Source organism: Sorex araneus, chromosome 4, assembly GCF_027595985.1.
Source record: "Sorex araneus isolate mSorAra2 chromosome 4, mSorAra2.pri, whole genome shotgun sequence".
Taxonomy (NCBI): domain Eukaryota; kingdom Metazoa; phylum Chordata; class Mammalia; order Eulipotyphla; family Soricidae; genus Sorex; species Sorex araneus.
In genome coordinates, this window is record NC_073305.1 from 10,428,488 (window position 1) to 10,448,072 (window position 19,585).

Sequence of the window (19,585 nt, forward strand, 5' to 3'; positions counted from 1 at the left end):
GCCCGTGGGCGGGGCGGCGCGCGCCGATGGCGTTATCACGCGGCGCGGCCGGCGCGGCGGCTACCTAGCGGGCAAGGCGGGCATGGCGGGCTCCGCGCTCCTGCTGCGCTCGGCGTTGCGCTCCTGCCGGTCCCTGGGCGCCTTCGCCGCGGGCCGCAGGCCCCTGCGCACCAGCCCCTCCAGCGCAGCCTTCGCCAAGGAGCTCTTTCTGGGCAAGATCGAGACGGTAACGGCGCCCCCCCCCTCCCCGCTTCGCCCCCCTGCAGGGCCGGAGTCCAGCTCTGGGCCGAGTGCCCGCACCTGGCCGGCACGGCCGGACACCTAGTCCCGCGAGCACCCTGCCGAGCCCCGCGAGCACCCTGCCGGGGCGCTGGGCGGGCGGGGGGCACCCGAGCGGCCTCTCTGGGCTGGGCGGGGGGCACCAGGGCTTCCTCGCAGGCCGTGCCACTCCCCCTCGGCATCCTCCAGCGCCTCGTCCTGCCCTTCAGACCTCCACGCCCCGACCAGGCCACGGGGCGCCCTCCCGGGGTGGTCAGCCTGCGGGCGCGGCGCTCTCGGAAAGTTTCGATGATCCCGAAACTCCCGCCCGAGGCTGGGAATTGGGGAGTGGCCTTAAACCGTCCTGCGATTGAGCTGGTGCCCGCTGCCCACCCTCCCGCCGGGGGTGCTCAAGGTCCCGTCTGCGGAGACCGCTGGCACGCACCCGAAGGTTTCAGCCGCAGTGCTGCTGCTTGCTGGCTTTCCCGTTCACGACCCTTGCTAGTGGCTTGGCCTCTGCGTGCCTCAGTCTCCCAGGTTGCAGAAGCAGAACTTGGCCCTCCTAAAGGCCAGCCCAAGAGGCAGTTGAGGGAAGGCGCCCTGATGGCAGCTTGGCTGAAGTGTGGGCCCCTCGGGACGGATCCTGTGTTCCTGGGTTCCCTACTGCAGTCTCCTGAGGGGGTGAGGTGTTGCCCGATGCGGCCGGGGTGCCCTGCTCGGAAGTGCAAAGCTGGTCTCTGTAAGGAGACCATCCCCCCCTTCCCCTAAGCCCTCGCCTGTGCATTCTTTCCGGGTCACATGTGAACAGAAGGAACCCCAGTCTCTGATGTTTCTTGTTGTTCCGCCTTTGCATCCCCTTCTTCTCCCCTCTCCAGGGCTGCCCTCACCTCACAGCCTTCTTGAAAGGGAGAAACAGGGGGGACTCTGGCTCCACTTTCTCAGTCCAGACACCTGCAGCCACCTTTGTTCTGTTTGATTTGGGGGCCACTCCTGGCAATGCTCACGAATGACTCATGGTTCTGTGCTCAGGAGTTATTCCTGGTGGCGTGTAGGGGACCATTTGTGGTGCTTGGGCTCAAACCTGGGTCGGCTGCATGCCAAGGAAGCGCCTTACTCTTCCACCCCTCTGGCCAGCCGCTGCCTTTGATGCCTCAGTCTCATCATCCACATCTAATCCAACAGCAAATCCCATTTTCTCTCCCTGCACGTGATTTTGAGTCTCTAAAGTGTATAAGCACCTTGTTCCGGCCGCGGCCTGTCTCGTGGCATTTGGGGGTGGAGCAGGGATGTGCACCCAGAAGTCTGGACTCACTGGCGAGAGGCCCCGCTCAGTGTGCGTCAGCCACCAGTCCTCAGCGTGTCTGGAAGGAAAAGACGCCCAGACTCTCGGGACTGGGCCTCAGCTGGAGACCTGGAGGCCGAGCCCAGGGACGTGGGCAGAGGGGCAGCACGGGGCTGTGAGCGCCAGGTTATTCCAGGAGAGAGACGCCTCTGAGTGGGCAGGGCAGAGCCCAGCGGTGAGGTGTCCGGACAGTAGGCAGGGTGCGGGCAGGTGCGTGTCAGCCGAGCCCTGGGAGGGTGTGGACCAGCGCTCAGCGCTAGACTTAGCTCTCGAGTTTCTCTCAGAGCTGTGGAACCTGTTTCTCAAAGAAAACTAAAGCAACGGGAGAACCCAGCTGCCGGTGTGGGGGGCGGCTCCGGGGCTGGACCGCACGCGCTGTGCATCACAGGGACTCCAGGGATGGGTGTTCCTGTAAGTCTGCGGACACGTTTGCAGAGGAAGGGGCAGAAGCCTGTGTCCAGTCAGCTGACCCAGGGGTTTATTGCACACGTGGATGAGCTTTGGTGGCTGCAAGCTGTCCGGGTCCAAAGGGAAGAGGGTCTGGGGCTGGAGCGATAGTGCAGGGGGCAGGGCATTGACCTGGCACACGTCCGACCCAGGTTCAATCCTGGTACTCACCCCACATGGTCCCCCAGCACCATCAGGAGTAATTTCTGAGCACAGAGCCATGAGTAACCCCAGAGCGTTACTGGGTGTGACCCCAAAATAACAACGGGAAGATGGGTTGGGCCAGGTGGAGGGGTCGGGCTGACTGTGGGACGCGATGGTTTTCAACAGTGCGCGGGTGACCCAGTAGTCCTGTCGTGTTGGCAGCTAAACTTACGCACAGAGCCCACAAAGCCAGTGAGGACACAAGAGGGTGATTTCAAGCAGGTTGTGATGGCCCGGTGGGGTTTGGGGTACAGCGATGGCCGGGATCAGACACCTGAGCCACTCCCCCGGGTGACGCCTGCTTGAAGCAGTTGCACCCGGGCCAGAACCATGTGGCCTCCCGGGGGAGGCTTTGCAGTGGACTCGGGTGACTCCACGGGGAAGGCCCTGCGTAGCCCGGGGTGGGATCTGGCCTGGAAGACTCTGTATGTTCCCAGCAAGGCCGAGGCTTTGAGCCCAGGAGGTAACGAGTATATTGAATTGCACTTTCTTTGTGGGGCGGGGATGTTTGGACACACCCAGTGGTGCTCAGGGTTTCCTGCTGGCTCTGTGCTCTGAGTCATCCCTGAGGCTGGAGTGATAGGACAGCAGGTAGGGCGTTTGCCTTGCACACAGCCAACCCGGGTTTGATCCCTGGCGCTCCATATGGTCCCCCAAGCAAGGGCAGGAGTGATTCCTAAGTGCAGAGTGAGGAAGAACCAAAAATAAATAAAAATTAAAAAAAAAAAAAAAGTCATTCCTAGCAGGGCTCAGAGGACACTGTGGATTGCTGGGGATGAACCCAGTGGCGTGCGAGGCAAATACCTTGGCTGCTGTACTCATGCCCCCAGCCCACATTTTACGTTTAATTTTTTAAAAAGCTTCTAGCACCAGGGATCCAACCCAGGGCCTCCTGCCTCTGAGTCATGCCCTTGACCACCAAGCGACAGGCCGGGTGACCATCACCACCTGTTCATTTTATTATGGTGCTCGAGGGCTTACTCCGGACTCTGCTCAGGGAACGATGTGGGATGCTGGGGATTGAATCCTGTGCAGGTAAATCCCTTGCCCGAGGTACTGTCGCTCTGGTCCATGCCTCCCACCCCCCATCCTCCTTTTTTTTTTTTCTTGGATTTTGGGCCACACCTGGCGCTGCTCAGGGCTGACTCCTGGCTCTGCACTTAGGAGTCACTCCTGGTGGGCTCGGGGCACCTTTTGTGGTGCTGGAGATACTGGAGATAGGGCCTGAATTGACTGTGTGCCAGGCAGGCGCCCTCCCCGCTGCACTGTTGTTCTAGACCTGCTCTGTTCTTTTTATCTTTTTTCATTTTTGCAACGCCTGGTGGTGTCCAGGGTCACTCCTGGCCCTACACTCAGGGATCACTTCTGGAAGGATGGACTCGGTGCCACGAGGCAGTGTGGGCAAGTGTCTGTGGGCCCTCTGTCTGCAGCTCCGCCCACCATGTCTCTTGACAAAGGAACATGGCCAGAACGAAACGCCAGCTGGTGGTGGCAGGCTCGGGGGGGTCACGGCACCTTCCCCGCACGGAGCTCGGGCCCTGACTGGGTTTCTCCTTGCCACCCCTGGGGGGTCCCCCAAGTCAGTTGGTTTCCAAGGGGAGGTGATTCAGCTTCTATTTTTTTTTTTTTTTTTGGTTTTTGGGTCACACCCAGCAATGCACAGGGGTCACTCCTGGCTCATGCACTCAAGAATCACCCCTGGCGGTGCTCAGGGGACCATATGGGATGCTGTGATTTGAACCCGGGTCGACCGCGTGCAAGGCAAACGCCCTCCCCGCTGTGCTATCGCTCCAGCCCCTCAGCTTTTATTTTTGTTGCTCATTTTCAGAAAGAAGTTTTCCCGTTCCCAGAAGTCAGTCAGGAAGAACTGAATGAGATCAACCAGTTTGTGGGACCCGTGGAAAAATTTTTCAATGAAGAAGGTGCGCTGGGTTTCCTTTGTCCTTGCCCAGGCCTGCATGGGGGGGGGGGGATCTTGCTTCGGGGTTAGAACTGGACACGGAGGGTCTCGTGCTAGCCACACGTGTCGAAAGTGCCCGTGCTGTTTTGTGGGGAGGATATCCCCTAAGGACGGCCAGAAGACATCAGCGTCAGTACCGCCCAGCGGCATCGTGGCGTCTGGGCACGTGTAAGGAGGACAGCACGAGTGAGCGGCTAGGAAAAGGAATCGTAAAACCACTATTCTGCCCGATAGCCCAGATGATCAGAGTAATCCGGCTATTTCCTCTTGGCAGTGGACTCGCGACGCATTGACCGGGAGGGGAAGATCCCGCAGGAAACTTTGGCGACCCTGAAGAACCTGGGGCTCTTCGGGCAGCAGGTCCCAGAAGAATACGGTGAGGCCCTGTTCTCTGGGTCCGGCTTGTGGCCGTGGTGAGGGAGGGCGGGGCCAGCCCAGGCCTGAGCTGGCGCAGCCCCGCGTCAGGTCCCTTCACTCCCTCAGGCACCTGTGTCAGAGGGGCTTTGACAGGTGGGGGCCTGCCAGCAGGACCCTGACTCTGACTCAGCTTTGATGGGAGTGGCCCTGGCTGCCGGGGATGCTTGAGGGCCCGGGTTCGATCCCTGGCACCGCAAGGTACAGCTCAGGCCTTTCCCTTGCATCTGTCCCTGCTGCCCTCTGAGTCCACTCCCTGGGCCTTCGCTGCTGCCGGCTGGGATCAGCGGGGAGCAAGGGGTGGTAGTGCAGGGTGGGGAACGGCCCAGGGCGAAGCTGGCCATCGGGGGTTTGATACTTGGGGCGTTTTCCCCAGCCAGGGCCCGCGGGATCCTGCACAAGGGGTTACGGGATCGGGCCCTTTTCTTCTCACTCCGTATCCAGGGCTAGAGCTGAGCTAGGGCTGGGGGGGGGGGGGGGCGGCGACCATTCTAGAAGCGCCCCGAGAGTGAGTTCTGACCCGCAGCCAGCCCGGAGCTTGCTGAGCCAAATGGGGAGGTTCAGGACGGGCGAGATCAGGAGGCACGTTTGAATTAGGTTGAATCGTCACTTAAACATGTGTTTAGTCAGTGTTTTAGTGTGTTAGGCACTGTGTCCATTTTGTTAGGGGTAACACCTAGTGGTGGGGTTTTCGCCTCTACTTCTATTTTTTGTTTTATTTTTTGTTTTTTGGGGCCACACCTGGTGATGCTCGGGGGTCACTCCTGGCTCTGCACTCAGGAGCCTCTTCTGGCGGTGCTCTGGGGACCCTATGGGGTGCCAGGAATTGAGCCCAGGTTGGCCGCATGCAAGGCAAATGCCTCATTGCTGTACAGTTATTTCAGCCCCAGCCCCTATTTAAAAAAATTTTTGGGGGGTGGGGAGGGGTGAAGCAGGAAGTTTATATTGAAACTTATTTAGAAAGATGTGAGGGGGAGAGAGGAAGTACATGTTTGAGAGAACTCGGGATTCACCACTGTGGGAATAGGTGGGCACAGAGACTGAGGGGCTGGAGTGACAGCACCGAGGGGAGGGCACTCGCCTTCACAAGGCCGACCTGGGTTTGATTCCGGGCACCCCATAGGGTCCCCTGAGCACCACCAGGAATTATTCCTGACTGCAGAGCCAGGAGTGACTCCAGAGCACCACAAAAATAATTAATTTTTAAATTAAAAACAAATTCCGGGGCTGGAGTGATAGCACAGTGGGTAGGGCCTTTGCCTTGCACGAGGCCGACCCGGGTTCAAATCCCAGCATCCCATATGGTCCCCTGAGCACCGCCAGGGGTGATTCCTGAGTGCATGAGCCAGGAGTGACCCCTGTGCATTGCTGGGTGTGACCCAAAAAGCAAAAAAGGAAAAAAAAAAAACCACAAATTCACTGTATCACTGTCATCCCGTTCTTCATCAGTGTGCTCGAGTGGGCACCAGTGATGTCTCCATTCATCCCAGTCCTGAATTTTAGCAGCCTCTCCTTACTCGTCTTTCCCAATGGTTGGAGGCTCTTTCAGGGTCAAGGGAATGAGACGTGTTATTGTTTTGTTACTGTTTTTGGCATATCGGATACGCCATGGGGAGCTTGCCGGGCTCTCTGAGAGGGACGGAGATTATATATCAGAGAATACAAGCAAGTATTTTAAAACCAAACACGTGTGTGCTGCTTTAGGTACATCAAAAATATCCCATATAAAATGTCCCATTTTAAAATATGATCAAAATTAAAGATAGAGGGTCTTTTGTCTGTTACTTTATTGCAGGCGGGGGGGAGGGGGGCGTGGTCACAGCTGGCTCTGAACCTAGTATAACATGAAAATCTCCCAGTTTCTCTGCAGAATTCTCAGTGTATTAGGGAAGGAAATCCCCTCCCAGGCCCCGCCTCTGTCGCAGTTGAGGCTGGAGAGATGCAGGAGCAGGCAGGGCGCCTGCCTTGCTCTCAGCCAGTCTGGGCCCGTCTCCATATGGCACACCATATGGTCCCCTGAGCTACTCCAGAGTGATCCCGGAGCACAGAACCGGGAGGAATAAGTCCTGAGTACTGCCAGGTGTTGGTCCCCAAACCGGAAAAAAAAAAAAATTCCATTCTGATTATTCTCATATAATTAGCCAATACAGCACCATTTCCAATTATTTGTGGTATTCATCAAACTTACTATTTTAGTTAGTCCAAGGTCAGCCTAAAGTCAGCCTGCAGCAAAAAAAAGAACAAAGAAAAGCACAAGACGAGACAGGCCAGCGAGTCCCGGGGTCAAGGGAGCACATGGGCTGAAGGCACCTCTTTACGTTTGTTTGACGTATTTACTTATTTATTTATTTTGGTTTTGGACGGCATCCTGCCCCCTGTACTCCCTGCCCTCCTCCTCTTTGCTCGTCCTTTCCTGGGAAGTCAGGCTGCAGCTTGTGCTCAGAATAACTGTAGCCAGTGTGCCAGCCTGCAGCGTGCCTGCAGCCTGCCCCAGGCTCCCCCCTGCAGCCCCTCCCCCGCCTGCAGCCCCCGCCCCCTTTTCTCATCGGACCCTCTGACTGCCGACCCCTAGCATTTTAGTGATGTCTTCTTGGACAAAAGCACTCGATTGTTTGGGTTTTTTAAATTGGGTTTTGGGCCACACCAGGCAGTGTTCAGCGATTACTCCTGGGTCTGTATTCAGGAATTACTCTTGACAGTGCTCGGGGCCCATATGGGTTACTGGGGATGGAACCTGGGTTGGCTGTGTGCAAGGCTAACGCCTCCCCGCTACACTATCACCCTGACCCCCAATTTTTATTTATTTATTTTTTTGCTTTTTGGGTCACACCCGGTGATGCACAGGGGTTACTCCTGGCTCTGCGCTCAGGAATTACTCCTGGTGGTGCTTGGGGGATCATATGAGATGCTGGGAATCGAACCCGGGTTGGCCGCGTGCAAGGCAAATGCCCTCCCCGACGTGCTATCGCTCCAGCCCCCTGGTTCTTTGTTTTTAAGTGAGTCGGTGGGTGCGGAATCTGAGACGCGTCAGTCAAGTGTTTGGGTTGAGGGTGGTGAAAGAGGCAGGGGGCGCAGTGCCATCACAGAACCAGAGACCCGGATTCCCTGCCTGGGTGTGTGAGCACTGTCTGCGGGAGCCTGAGGCCAGTATCCCCCTCGCCAGCCGCCGGCCTCTGAGACTCCAGCCCTGCCACTCTCGGCCCCAGTCTCTGCCTCGCTGTCGGTGTGAGGCGCACCAGGACCCTGGCCTGCTCTCGAGGTGCCATGGGGGGAGGACAGCAGAGTGGTCTGGGCTGGGTTCCGGCTCCTCGCCCCGTCCCCAGTTGGGCAGAGTCTACAGAGTGTGTCCACGTGTCAGCGCCACGTGCCCAGCTGACCGCAGTGGCCGAGGGGAGACAGGAAGGGAGACCGGGGAGGGCCGGGTGCCGGGACCCTGAATGGAACCCGGGCGAGAGTGCAGCGGGCACGGTGTGCCCGAGATGGGGCTGACCCGAGGCGGCTGTGTCCCCGCAGGCGGCCTGGGCCTCTCCAACACCATGTACGCGCGCCTCGGCGAGATCACCAGCCTGGACGCCTCCATCGCCGTCACCCTGGCCGCGCACCAGGCCATTGGCCTCAAGGTCAGCCGCAGGCGCTGGGACAGCGGGGAGGGCGCCCACCTTGCACACGGCCCAACCGGGGTCCCTCACGGGCACTGCGTAGGGTCCCCCCGAGTCCTGCCAGGAGAGACGCCCAGGGCAGAGCCAGGAGAAAGCCCTGAGCAAAAACAAGACAGAGCAGATGGGGCGGTCTTGAGCCGCCCCCCCGCCCCGCTGCCTCAGGTCACACGCCCTGTGCCCACACAGACGGTTGCCTTGGTGTCCCCGTCCTTCCCCTGACTCCTGGCCCATCCTCTTAGGCCTCGGCGCAGACCCCACTGCCTCCCTCCAGAGGCCCCGTCCCTGGGGCTGGCTAAGCCCGAGGGTGTCCTCCCTGTGGGGGCATCACCTGGGTGGTCTCGGCTCCCCCCGCCCCGCCCAGCACAGCCTCTGCAGCGAGGAAGCAGCTCGGCCTCCCCCAGCTCCCAGCCCGGGGCCCAGGACGGGGCATCTATTTCTGCGGCTGGATCGGTCCCTTCCTGCCCTCACACCCCCCCGGGCACAGGGAGGGGGTGTGGGCCCACAGGGACAGCTCCTCCTGAGCCCACCCAGCCAGGAAGTAGGGGCGCCGTGACACGGACCCCAGGTCTGACCCAGAGCTCTGCGGCCTCCACGGACATAACCTCGAGGGGGTGACCTGGCCCCCAGGCCCCCCGGCTGCTCCTATCCCGTGGCCCAGGACTGCCCCTGAGAGAAGCTGTTTGCTCGCCACGAGTGTCGTTAAGCCGGTCTGTGCCTGGCAGGCCCTTTCCACTCTCTGGACAGCAGCCTGTGTCCACTTTCCCGACAGTGGCCTGTGTCCACTCCCCCGACAGCAGCCTGTGTCCACTCCCCCGACAGGAGGCTGTGTCCACTCCCCCGACAGCAGCCTGTGTCCACTCCCCCGACAGGAGGCTGTGTCCACTCCCCGACAGCAGCCTGTGTCCACTCCCCCGACAGCAGCCTGTGTCCACTCCCCCGACAGCAGCCTGTGTCCACTCCCCCGACAGGAGGCTGTGTCCACTCCCCCTGACAGCAGCCTGTGTCCACTCCCCCGACAGCAGGCTGTGTCCACTCGGCCAGCAGGCTGTATGTGCTCTCTTTAGGGGATCATCTTGGTGGGCACCGAGGAGCAGAAGGCCAAGTACCTGCCCAAGCTGGCCTCTGGGGAGCACGTGGCCGCCTTCTGCCTGACGGAGCCGGCCAGGTGGGTGTGAGGGGCTAGGCCTGCTGGGGTGGCCCGAGGCCCTCTTCCCTGGACTTCACCGAGTCACTCACCTTTGCCCTACTCCCGAGCCCTCACTGAGGCCACAGCGCCTGCCCGCGTCCCTTCCGAGCTTCGCCACCGGCTTACGTGTGACCGTGTGCCCACATGGTGGGGGGAGGGGAGGGCGGTGTCCTGAGGCGCCTGTCGGGACTGAGAGTCAGTGTGGCAGTGCCATCAGCCTCGGTCACTGTGTGGGGACCTCATGGTGCTGGCGTGGGGCTTGGGACCGCGAGGTGGGGTCGGACACCCCCCGCCCCCATCCTGCTGCCCGCATGCAGGCCTGTGTCTGAGCCGCTTCGCTCCCTGGGGCCCAGGGGGGGCCCTTCACGGGCGCCTCTTCGCATTGGGCCGGCCAGCTGCCTCAGTTCCTGTGATGACTTTTAACCAGACACACTCGGTCCCAGCAGGGCCACTTCCTCCCGCCTTGGTGGCCGTGGCCTGTGGCCGTAGCGTCCCCTCCACTGGGAGGCCCCCTCCCCCCTCACCTGCGCCTTCCTGTCTGCAGTGGGAGCGACGCGGCCTCCATCCAGACCAGGGCCACATTAAGTGACGATAAGAAGCACTACATCCTCAACGGCTCCAAGGTACCGCGCCCCTCGGGGCGGGCGCTGCTGCTGCTGCTGTCCCCCTTCCAGGGAACAGGAAACTGTCTCGGGGGCCAGAGGCTGGCCAGAGGCCCCTCTGCTTCGCTGCTGAGTCGGGTGCTTGCGCCCGGTTGTCCCTGCACCTCTCCTGTTCCTGTTTCCACGTGCCAAATTCAGGCACTCAGGAGCTGCATAGAACAAATCGCCACGTGCCCAGCACCCAACTCCCGTGGCTCGGAGCCGAGTGCCGCTGCCTCGGGCTGCTTTCCAAACCGTTCCGTGGGCTCCACAGAGCAGTTACTGTTTGAAACCACAGTGTGACGCAAAACTGCTTTTCCGTAAATTTAACACGAGAGATGAGGGCTGAAGAGGTCGGACGGGGGGAAGGGCGCTTGCCTGTTTGATCCCTGGCACCACGTAGGGCTCCCCAAGCCCACCAGGAGTGACCTCTGAGTGTGGAGCCAAGAGTAGAGCATCGTTGGGTGTGGCCCAAGCCCCCGGTGCTGTGCTGGGGGGTGGGGGTGGCCCATGGTACTGGGGATGAAACTCGGGGCTCCGCCATTAACTGCTGCCCCCACCCTGGGCTCCCCGGAAACGCGGCTCATTTCTCAGTCAGCTTCAACTTTGATTTCCCTGATTGTTTCCTACTTTTAAAATCTTTCTGACAATTGGCTTGAATCAGGAGCCAGGAAGAGGGGGCAGAGCGGTAGGAGAGCAGGGAGTGCCCTACTTGCACACAGCTGACCTGGGTTCAAGCCCACCCCTCAGCGCCACATACAGTCGCCTGAGCCCGACCAGGGGCGCCAGAAGCGAGCCCTGAGTACCGCCAGGGGTGACTCCAAGACCAACAGAAATGCTTGGATTCCAGGGGAATTTGTTTTGTTCTTGAGCCTCTGTGTTGGGTTGGCACTCCTGCTCGCACTCGGGGTCACTCCTGGCAGGCTCGGGGGGCCATATGGGTGCCGGTGATGCGTGCGGAGCAAGCGCCCCCACCTGCTGTACTGTTGCTCCAGCCCCCTCTGGGGGAACTAAAAAAATCACCAAGATCCAAGCAAGGGGCTGGAGACTGGCCGGGCGTGAGGCGCTGGCCTGAACCAGGCGCAGCTGTCCTGGTTCAGTCCCCGACACAGCTCGGTCCCCAGCACTGCTCAGGGCCAGGGTAGCAGGTGTGCCCCGAGGGGGTGCCCAGACACCCTGCGCTCTGCTTGGGAGCCCCCCAGGCCCCAGGGCACATGTTGAGACTCTCGCCCTCTTGCCCCTCTGCTGTCCTTGGTCCATCCCGCCCCACCCAAGGGCTTGGGTTGGGGGCGGGAGCTGGAAGTGTCACTGGCCCACGTGGAGCTGTGGGCTGGTGCTGGCACTCGCTCAGCGTGTGGCCCTGATGGCGGTGGGGGGGGCACTCACGCGCCTGGGTGTGCCCCCAGGTCTGGATCACCAACGGGGGGATCGCCAACGTGTTCACGGTGTTCGCGAAGACCAAGGTGGAGGCTGCCGACGGCTCCGTGAAGGACAGGATGACGGCCTTCATCGTTGAGAGGGACTTCGGGGGCATCACGAGCGGGAAGCCCGAGGAGAAGCTGGGCATCCGGGGCTCCAACAGTGAGTGTCGCTGTCGGGTCGCGCCCGGCCCTGCCTGGGTGCCATGGTTGCCTTCTGTAAAATGAGGCTGATGCCACCTCGAGGGCCAGGAGATGGCACGATGGTCACGTGCGCCCCTGCTTGGCGTGGTCAGGCCTGGGCACCATCCCGGGCACCGCTAGGTGAGACCGAAAAAGCAAAATAAAGCAAAAGACAGTGAAACAACAGAAACCAACCTTAGAGAAGGCCACGGCACGGCTCCGTGGCTGTGCTGTGGTCCCCGACCTCGGGGAGGCAGGACGGGCGGGGACGGATGGTGTGGCCCCCTCCCCACCCACCCACCTGGACCCCCACAGCCCCTGCGGGACTGATTTCCCCTGGGGCTGGTCTCCTGGGAGTGACCCACCTACTGGGCCTCGGGGACCCTCCCAGACCCCCACTAACCCCCTAGTCCAGAGCACGGCGCTCGCAGGCGTCCTGGACACCCCTGCGGCCTTTCTCTGTCCCGCCTGTCTTTGGGGACCCGGGGTCCTGCCTCCCCACTGGTAGCCTGATGGGAGAGGCAGGTGTCGGGGGCCCTGGAGTTGCCATTTAGAAACCGTGTGACATGCTCTGAGGCAGCTCATTGGCCCTTTCTGTGCCTCAGTTTCCTTGCCAAAAGGGAGGAGAGACACAGGCGCCCAAGAGGTGACGAGAAAGGGGGGGTCACCATCCGCACCAGCTGATGGCCCCTGGGCTGGAGGAAGGAGGGAAGGAAGTCTGGGCTTTGGAGCACTGAGGCAGGGGGAGCACAGGGCAGGTGCCCATGTACAGGGGGGGTGCAGGACGTGAACAGAACAGCCCAGGTACCCCGGGCTCCCACCGCCTCCCCCTGCTGCCCGTTCTCCCTGCCTGCAGGCCCGTTTCCAGCTGCTCCGCAGGCCGCTGCAGGGGGTAGGGGCACCGGGCAGGGCTGTGCCAGGCCCCTGCTGAGCCCCAGGCAGGGGTGCGGCTGCTCCCGAGCAGAAGGTGGGCTCAGAGCCCGGCTGAGGGCTGCCTGGGGTCCCATCCCGGCCTCCGGCCCAGCTCTCGCCCAGCTGCCCTGGGGGAGACGTCGTGGTGCCCCTGCCCAGGCGCCGAGCATGAGGCGGGAGGGCGGGCGCGTGGGCCCCTGGGCTGGGGCCGGCAGGCAGGGTGCCGGCTGCCAGCCCCGTCTCTACTCTGCCCTGCAGCTTGCGAAGTCCACTTCGAGAACACCCCAGTGCCCGTGGAGAATGTCCTGGGAGAGGTCGGAGGCGGCTTTAAGGTGAGTGCGTGCCGGGCCGTGTCGGGCCGTGCTGGGCCGTGTCGGCCTCCATGCTGGTCCCCAGCGTTCTGGTGCCTGCCCGGAGACATGGCTCCTGGGGTCCGCGTTTTCTCCAAGTCACCGTGACTGCGGAGACTGTCACGTTGGGGTTTCGTGCAGACGCTGTCCCGGCACCACCCCTTCCTCCACAGCTGACTCGGGGTCCCTCCCCGAGCCCCCCTACCAGCCCCACAGGGTGAGCTCAGCTCTCCAGGCCAGTGCCCAGGGGCTGTCTGTCACCCTTGGCCATTTGCTCCTTTGTGTCCCAGGTGAGGGAGGGCTGCCTGTCCCTCTCCTGGCTGACCTCACTCAGCGTCACCCCCGCTATTCTCCAGTCTGTCCATGCATACGTACATGTAACTCACGTATGTGTCGCACACACATGCAGCTTATGGGCGTACAGCAGTCCACGCCATGTACTGCATATGTGTCTGTTGTAGTTCTGCAGCGGGGACTCGCGTGGCTTCGTCTTTTCTTCCGTTTGTTTCTCGCCCTCTGTTCCGGGCACTGGGCGTGTTTCCAGGGTCCGGCCGCTGGGAATGGCCTGCAGTGGACACGGGTGCGGGCGGCTTTTCTGAAGTTCTGGGGCCCTGGGGTAGATGCTGAGGAGTGGAGTTGCCGGGCCGTGTGGACGCTCAGTTCTTAGTGTTTGAGGGAAGAGTCTGTGTTGCTTACAAAGGGGTTGAAGTGGGCGACACTCCCCAGGGGCAGGTGAGGCCCCTCCCCAGGCTGGTCTCGAGGATTTCCCCGCGGTCCGTTGCGTGGCTCTTGGCCACGGGCCTGGGCACCGGCTCTGGGAGCCTCTGTGTGAGGCCGGGAGGAAGCGTGCAGGGGCCAGCGGTCGCTCTCTGCACACGTGGGGCTCCGCCCTCCCGGCCCTGGGTCTGAAGCGAAAAGCTCAGGGAGGGATCTGCACGGCCCTGCCCAGTGCTGGGGGCCGGGCCGGCCTGCAGTGACAGGCCACGTCCGTCCAGCCGTGCAGTTACCTAACACACGACTCAAGTCGGTTCCCGGCTCAGGGACCGGGTCGGCCAGAGGCGAGAGACCGGGAGTTGGGTCCCGGCACCACCCACGGGCCAAGGGCATTGGGCAGACAGCCAAGTGTGGGACCCCCGTCATTACAGCGCAAAGGGGGAGGGGCCTCCCTCCCTCCGTGGTTTTATTAATCCAGGTGACCCAGGGGCTGCTGTGAGTCAGGCGGGTCAGAGGTGGCGCCTGGGAAGAAAGAGCCACACGTGCGGCTGCTTCCTCCCCGCCCTGTGGCCTGGCGCCTCTGCCAGGTCTCAGGCTGGCACTGCTGCACCCAGGGGGCTCCTCGGCCCCTCCCCACCCAGCATATAGCCCCGCCCCCCTGCACTTGGGTCCCCTTCAGTCCTCTGCCCCCGGGCTCTGTGCAGGGTCCCGTGGCACCGGGAAGGGCATCTCGAGGGGACGGGGATGTTGAGGCGTGAGGGGGGCAGAGTATCTGAGCTGCCTCTTTGGAAAGGAGGGGACACGTCTGAACCCCAGATCAGTGGTCTGGTGGGAGGGCAGGGGAGCCCCTCCCGCATCACGGAACCTCGGACAGGCCCCGCCCGCACTCAGACAGGCCCTCAGGAAGGCCAGCAGGGACAAGCAAGCGACTCTGGGTCTCTCGTCCAGAACCCGGCTCCTGGGGGGCCCGTGGTGAGCCCACATTCTCCCGCAGGTGGCCATGAACATCCTCAACAGCGGGCGCTTCAGCATGGGCACCTCCGCGGCCGGCATGCTCAAGAAGCTGATCGGTAGGTAAGTGGGGGCAGAAGCGCTGCCCTGGCCACCTGCCCCGGCCGCCAGTCCAGTCCCACGTCCAGCTGGGCTGCCCCGGCAAGGGGGCAGGGGGCGTGCGGGCCTGAGCGTCAGCCCCTGGGCTGGGTGTGCGACCTGGCCAAGGCGTGCGCTAGGCCTGAACGCGGCCCTGGGGACTCTCCCTCTGCCGGGGTCCCTCAGGCCACGGGGAACGCGGCTCCTGGGTCAGACCGGCCCCAAGGGCCACGAAGGTCCAGTGTGTGCAGCCTTGTCCCTGCTCGGCACTGGGCCAGCAACTGGGACCAGCAGTGACGTGAAGGGCTGAGGGGGGTGTGAGGCAGGGGGCGTGGGGGCCGAGACGCCAGGCCTCAGAACTGGCCCCCTGGGCACTGGGTTGTGCCCGCTGCCAGCCTCGTGCTGGGCTCCCACGCCCCCTCTTGCATCATCTCGAGCCATTTTGGGGGCTGGCAGGCGTGGGGGGGTCCTGCCTGCCGGACTGCTGCTCCCGCTGCCCGTGTGAGGTGGGGGGGACACTGGTGATCCCAGCGGACCCCTCACCGCCCTGCCCCCCGCAGAGATGACGGCCGAGTACGCCTGCACCCGGAAGCAGTTCAACAAGCCCCTCAGTGAGTTCGGGCTGATCCAGGTACTGAGTCACGCCCGCGTCGCCGGGCACTCAGGGCTGTCGGCTGCTCAGGGGTCTCTGACGGCCCTCGTCCCGCCACACCTGGCTGGCACCTGCGGATGGCCGGGTCTCTGGGGGGGGGCACTGTGTGTGTGTGTGTGTGTGTGTGTGTGTGTGTGTGTGTGTGTATGCTGTCAGGTCCCTGCGTTTGTGGACTGTCCGTGTCAGTGTGTCAGAGAGAGAGAAACTGTTGGTCCGTGTGTGTGGACAGTCGAGTTCCCGTGATTGTGGACTGTTGGGCTATTGTGTGTGTGTATTGACTGTTGGTCCCTGTGTGTATGTGCATTTGTGTATGTGTCTGTTGGTTCCTGTGATTGTTGACTGTTGGTCCCTGTTAGTGACACTCCGTGTATGTGTGTGTGTGTGTATTGTCTGTGATTCTCTGTTTGTGGACAGTTTGAGTCCCTGTGTTTGAGGACTGTTGTGTGTGTGGACTGTCGTTGCCTCTGTGTGTGTGTGTGTGTGTGTGTGGTGTGTGTGTGTGTGTGTGTGTGTGTGTGTGTGTGTGGGCGCGCGGAGTGCTGACTGACTGGCTTTCCGCCCCCCAGGAGAAGTTCGCCCTGATGGCGCAGAGGGCGTACGTCATGGAGAGCATGGCCTACCTCACAGCGGGGATGCTGGACCAGCCGGGCTTCCCCGACTGCTCTGTGGAGGCCGCCATGGTGAAGGTGAGACGCTCAGCCGGGTGCCAGGGGGCACGGGCTGCCCCACCCGAGGCCTGCTCTGCCTGTCCTCCGAGTCAGGACTGCAAGGGGGGCACTGGCGACCCGCTCCCCAGGGAAGGAGGAAACTGCCTGTGTGACTTCCTGTCAGATGAGCAGCAGGGCTCTCCGAAGGGACGGGAAGCGTCTCCGTCATCTGCCCCCTCACAGCCCTGCCTGCCCCCTCCCCTCCCCTCACAGCCCTGCCTGCCCCCTCCCCTCCCCTCCCAGCCCTGCCTGCCCCATCCCCCATTGTAGCCTCGGTGGGTGTCGGGCCGGGCGGCATCTCCGCGGGGCCGGGAAGGCTGAGCCCGGCGTGCCGGTGTCGTGGCAGGTGTTCAGCTCGGAGGGCGCCTGGCAGTGCGTGAGCGAGGCGCTGCAGGTGCTGGGGGGCTCGGGCTACATGCAGGACTACCCCTACGAGCGCATGCTGCGGGACACCCGCATCCTGCTCATCTTCGAGGTGACGCCCGAAGGGCAGGGGCTGGGGGCGGGGGGGCCCCATGCCAGCCCCTTGGGGTGGGCGGGCTCCTGGGTAGGGGTGGGTGAGGGGCGCGGTGCCTTGTCAGGGGCCCAGACAGCGCCCTGTAAGCAGACACTCGGGGGGCCCCGGGGGCCCCGGCAGGCCTGGCAGCGGTGTCGGCGCAGAGAGGGTCTGACACTGAGCCCCTCGCGTCCCCTGTGCTGGGGCTGAGGGCGGCGCCCTGCTCCCGGCATCCTGGGGTCCCACTGTGCGGCCACCTGCCTCCGTGGGGCCCAGGACTTCCCGGATGGGCGGCCCCCTTCCCTCCTGGGGTCCCTGCCCCCAAAGACAGTGGTGTGCCATGACCTTTGACCCCAGCTGTGTTGGCCACAGGGAACCAATGAGATTCTCCGGATGTACATCGCACTCACGGGCCTGCAGCACGCGGGCCGCATCCTGACCGCCCGGGTCAAGTAGGTCCAGTCCCCCGGACCCGAGCTGGGTTCCCCCCTACACCGCGGGCAGCTGCCCATCCAGAGCCGGGGGAGGGCGGGGGTCCACTGCGACCCCCAGGAGGCCACGTGGGTCCCGAGTTGACCCTTGTGCTTTGGGGTGGGGCTGGGGGCTGGGGGCCGTCTCAGCGCCGCGCTCCCCGCAGGGAGCTCAAACGGGGCAACCCGACCACCGTGCTGGAGACCGTCGGCCGGAGGCTCCGGGACAGCCTGGGCCGGAAGGTGGACCTGGGGCTGACGGGGAAGCTCGGACTGGTGCACCCCAGCGTGGCGGTAGGTGGCTGGGTGCCCCTCTGCTCTCCCTCAGGGTCCCGGGGGTCCGGGCTGGGGGCAGCGCTGAGCCTGTCTTCACCCCAGGACAGCGCCAACAAGCTGGAGGAGAATGTGTACTACTTCGGCCGCACCGTGGAGACGCTGCTGCTCCGCTTTGGCAAGGTACCCGCTCTGCCCATCGGGGTACCGGCTCTGTGCCCGTCCTGGCTCTGTGCCTGGCCTGGCTCTGTGCCCATGGGCAGTACCGGCTCTATGCCCGTCGGGGTACCAGCTCTGTGCCCGGCCCAGCTCTATGCCCATCCTGGCTCTGTGCCCATCAGGGTACCGGCTCTCTGCCAGTTGGGCCAAGTGGGGCTGCCCCTCGGGCTGCCAGGTGTCTGCCTTCGGGAGCTGGGCCCGGAAGGGAAGGGGCAGTGCAGGGTTCTGCAGCTTCTGGGTGGGGCCTTCTGGGAGGCTCTGGGGCCTGAGTGCGGACCGCAGCCTGGGCTGGCGGCTGCAGGGACCGCGAGGCGAGGCCTCTGGGCACCGTGCTTGAGGCCGGGCCCTGCCCGTGAGCCGCCTCCATGCCGGCCCCTGTTGCAGACCATCGTGGAGGAGCAGATGGTCCTGAAGCGGGTGGCCAACATCCTCATCAACCTGTACGGCATGACGGCCGTGCTGTCGCGGGCGAGCCGCTCCGTCCGCGCGGGGCTGCGCAACCATGACCACGAGGTGAGCCACCCCGCGCACACGCACACACACACATAGGGACACACACGCGCAGTGCCGGGGCCGGGCCCTTTAATGGAGCCACAAGCAGCTGCGGGGTCCGGGATCGCCACGTGGGGGAATGCTGTCGGCTCCGTGGGCTCAGCTGCTCCCTCTCAGCTTCCTGCCTGGAGAGAGGGGGCGCAGGGGGTGGGCCTCACTCAGGGGCACCCCCGCGGGAGTGTCCCGGCGGCCATTCCCGCTGACCTCGCCTCTGGTAGGTCCTGCTGACCAACACCTTCTGCACGGAAGCTTACTACCAGAACCTCTTCGCCCTGTCCCAGCTGGACAAGTGTGAGTAGGGGCGCAGGGCGGGCCGGGGGTGCCCCCCAGGGCCAGGGACGGCTGTGTGGCCGCCACGTTCCCCCGGCCCACCAGCAGGCGAGGGTGTGGCTAGTCCTGGTGCTGCCCGGTGGGGCTTGAGGGGAGGGTTCTCCAGGGCCCCCCAGCCCTGCCACAGCCCCGCTGACCCTGGCCCCGGTGTCACTCCGCACTGCCCCCCACTGTTCCCGCTGGCCCTCTGTGGCCAGCTCGTGCCGTGCAGGGAGATGTCCCCCGTCCTCCCATCGGCCTGATCTTGTCGGCCAGTGGCCGTCCACCATCGTCCGTGGCTGTCCGATGGTTGGACCATGAGTCTGCCTGGTTCGGGCTGGTCCAGGCCCCCCCGCGTGGCCCTAGCGTGGCCCCTCCCCCACCCCCGAGCTCAGCAGGGGCCTGGAGACGCCTCCTGGGGACCGGGCTGCTTCCGGCTGACCGCCCCGCCCGCCCTCCTGCCCGCCCAGATTCTCCAGAGAACCTCGACGAGCAGATCAAGAGGGTGTCGCAGCAGGTGCTGGAGAAGCGCGCCTACGTCTGCGCCCACCCCCTGGAGAGGGCGCCCTGACCGCCCGCGTCCTGCCACTGTTCCCGACAGCCTGGCCCTGGCCCTCGCTGCCCTCCTGCGGCCAGGAGTGTCCGTCCCGCCGGGCGTGCTCAGGCTGGCCGTGGTGGGGCCCACGGGAGCCCCCTGACAAGGTGGTGCCACCAGGGCACAGGCCCCTCTGCAGCTCTCTGTGCCCCCCGCTTGTGTGTCACCTGTGCTGGGGATTGGTCTGTGAGGTTGGTGGGCGTGGCTGTGACCACGCTGTCCCGCAGGCCTGGAGACTCAGGAAAGGGGGCGCTAGCCCCCACCTCTCTGCTCTCTTGGGGTCTCGGGTTCTGTTTCTGGCTCATGGGTGTGCTGGGAGTGGGGAGCCTGTGAGCGTGTCGCTGAATAAACTCCTGGGACCGAGGGTCGGCTCCGGACAGACCGTGTGGTTCATCCCCCAGCCGGGGGGCAGGGGGCATGGCAGGTGCCACCGTCTCTCGCCGAGACCCCTGGATGCGAGCGGTCCCACAGCGGCTGCCTTGCCACGCCCAGAAAGTTCTGGAACCGATGCCAAGCAGCTCCCCCGAGGAGGCAG

At 63.5% G+C, this 19,585-nt stretch overlaps 2 protein-coding genes across 3 annotated transcripts in view; one reads left to right on the plus strand and one right to left on the minus strand.

Annotated features, from left to right (window-relative positions):
- The first annotated feature begins 16 nt into the window (after nt 1-16).
- ACAD9 (acyl-CoA dehydrogenase family member 9) lies at nt 17-19,427 on the plus strand. The gene is made up of 18 exons (XM_004613198.2): nt 17-226; nt 4,080-4,173; nt 4,486-4,587; nt 8,139-8,245; nt 9,349-9,449; nt 10,015-10,093; nt 11,518-11,692; nt 12,883-12,956; nt 14,683-14,758; nt 15,338-15,408; nt 15,996-16,115; nt 16,483-16,611; nt 17,005-17,084; nt 17,270-17,396; nt 17,481-17,558; nt 17,979-18,107; nt 18,365-18,437; nt 18,926-19,427. The coding sequence occupies exons 1-18, from the start codon at nt 83-85 to the stop codon at nt 19,024-19,026; spliced, it is 1,860 nt and encodes a 619-aa protein (XP_004613255.2). The 5' UTR covers nt 17-82; the 3' UTR covers nt 19,027-19,427.
- CFAP92 (cilia and flagella associated protein 92 (putative)) overlaps nt 18,127-19,585 on the minus strand; it is a 33,531-nt gene continuing 32,072 nt past the window's right edge. For both annotated transcript variants that reach the window (XM_055136739.1, XM_055136738.1), the window contains one exon: nt 18,127-18,271. In XM_055136739.1, coding sequence (XP_054992714.1) covers nt 18,246-18,271 — 26 coding nt within the window. In that variant the 3' untranslated portion in view covers nt 18,127-18,245. The remainder of the gene's footprint in view (nt 18,272-19,585) is intronic.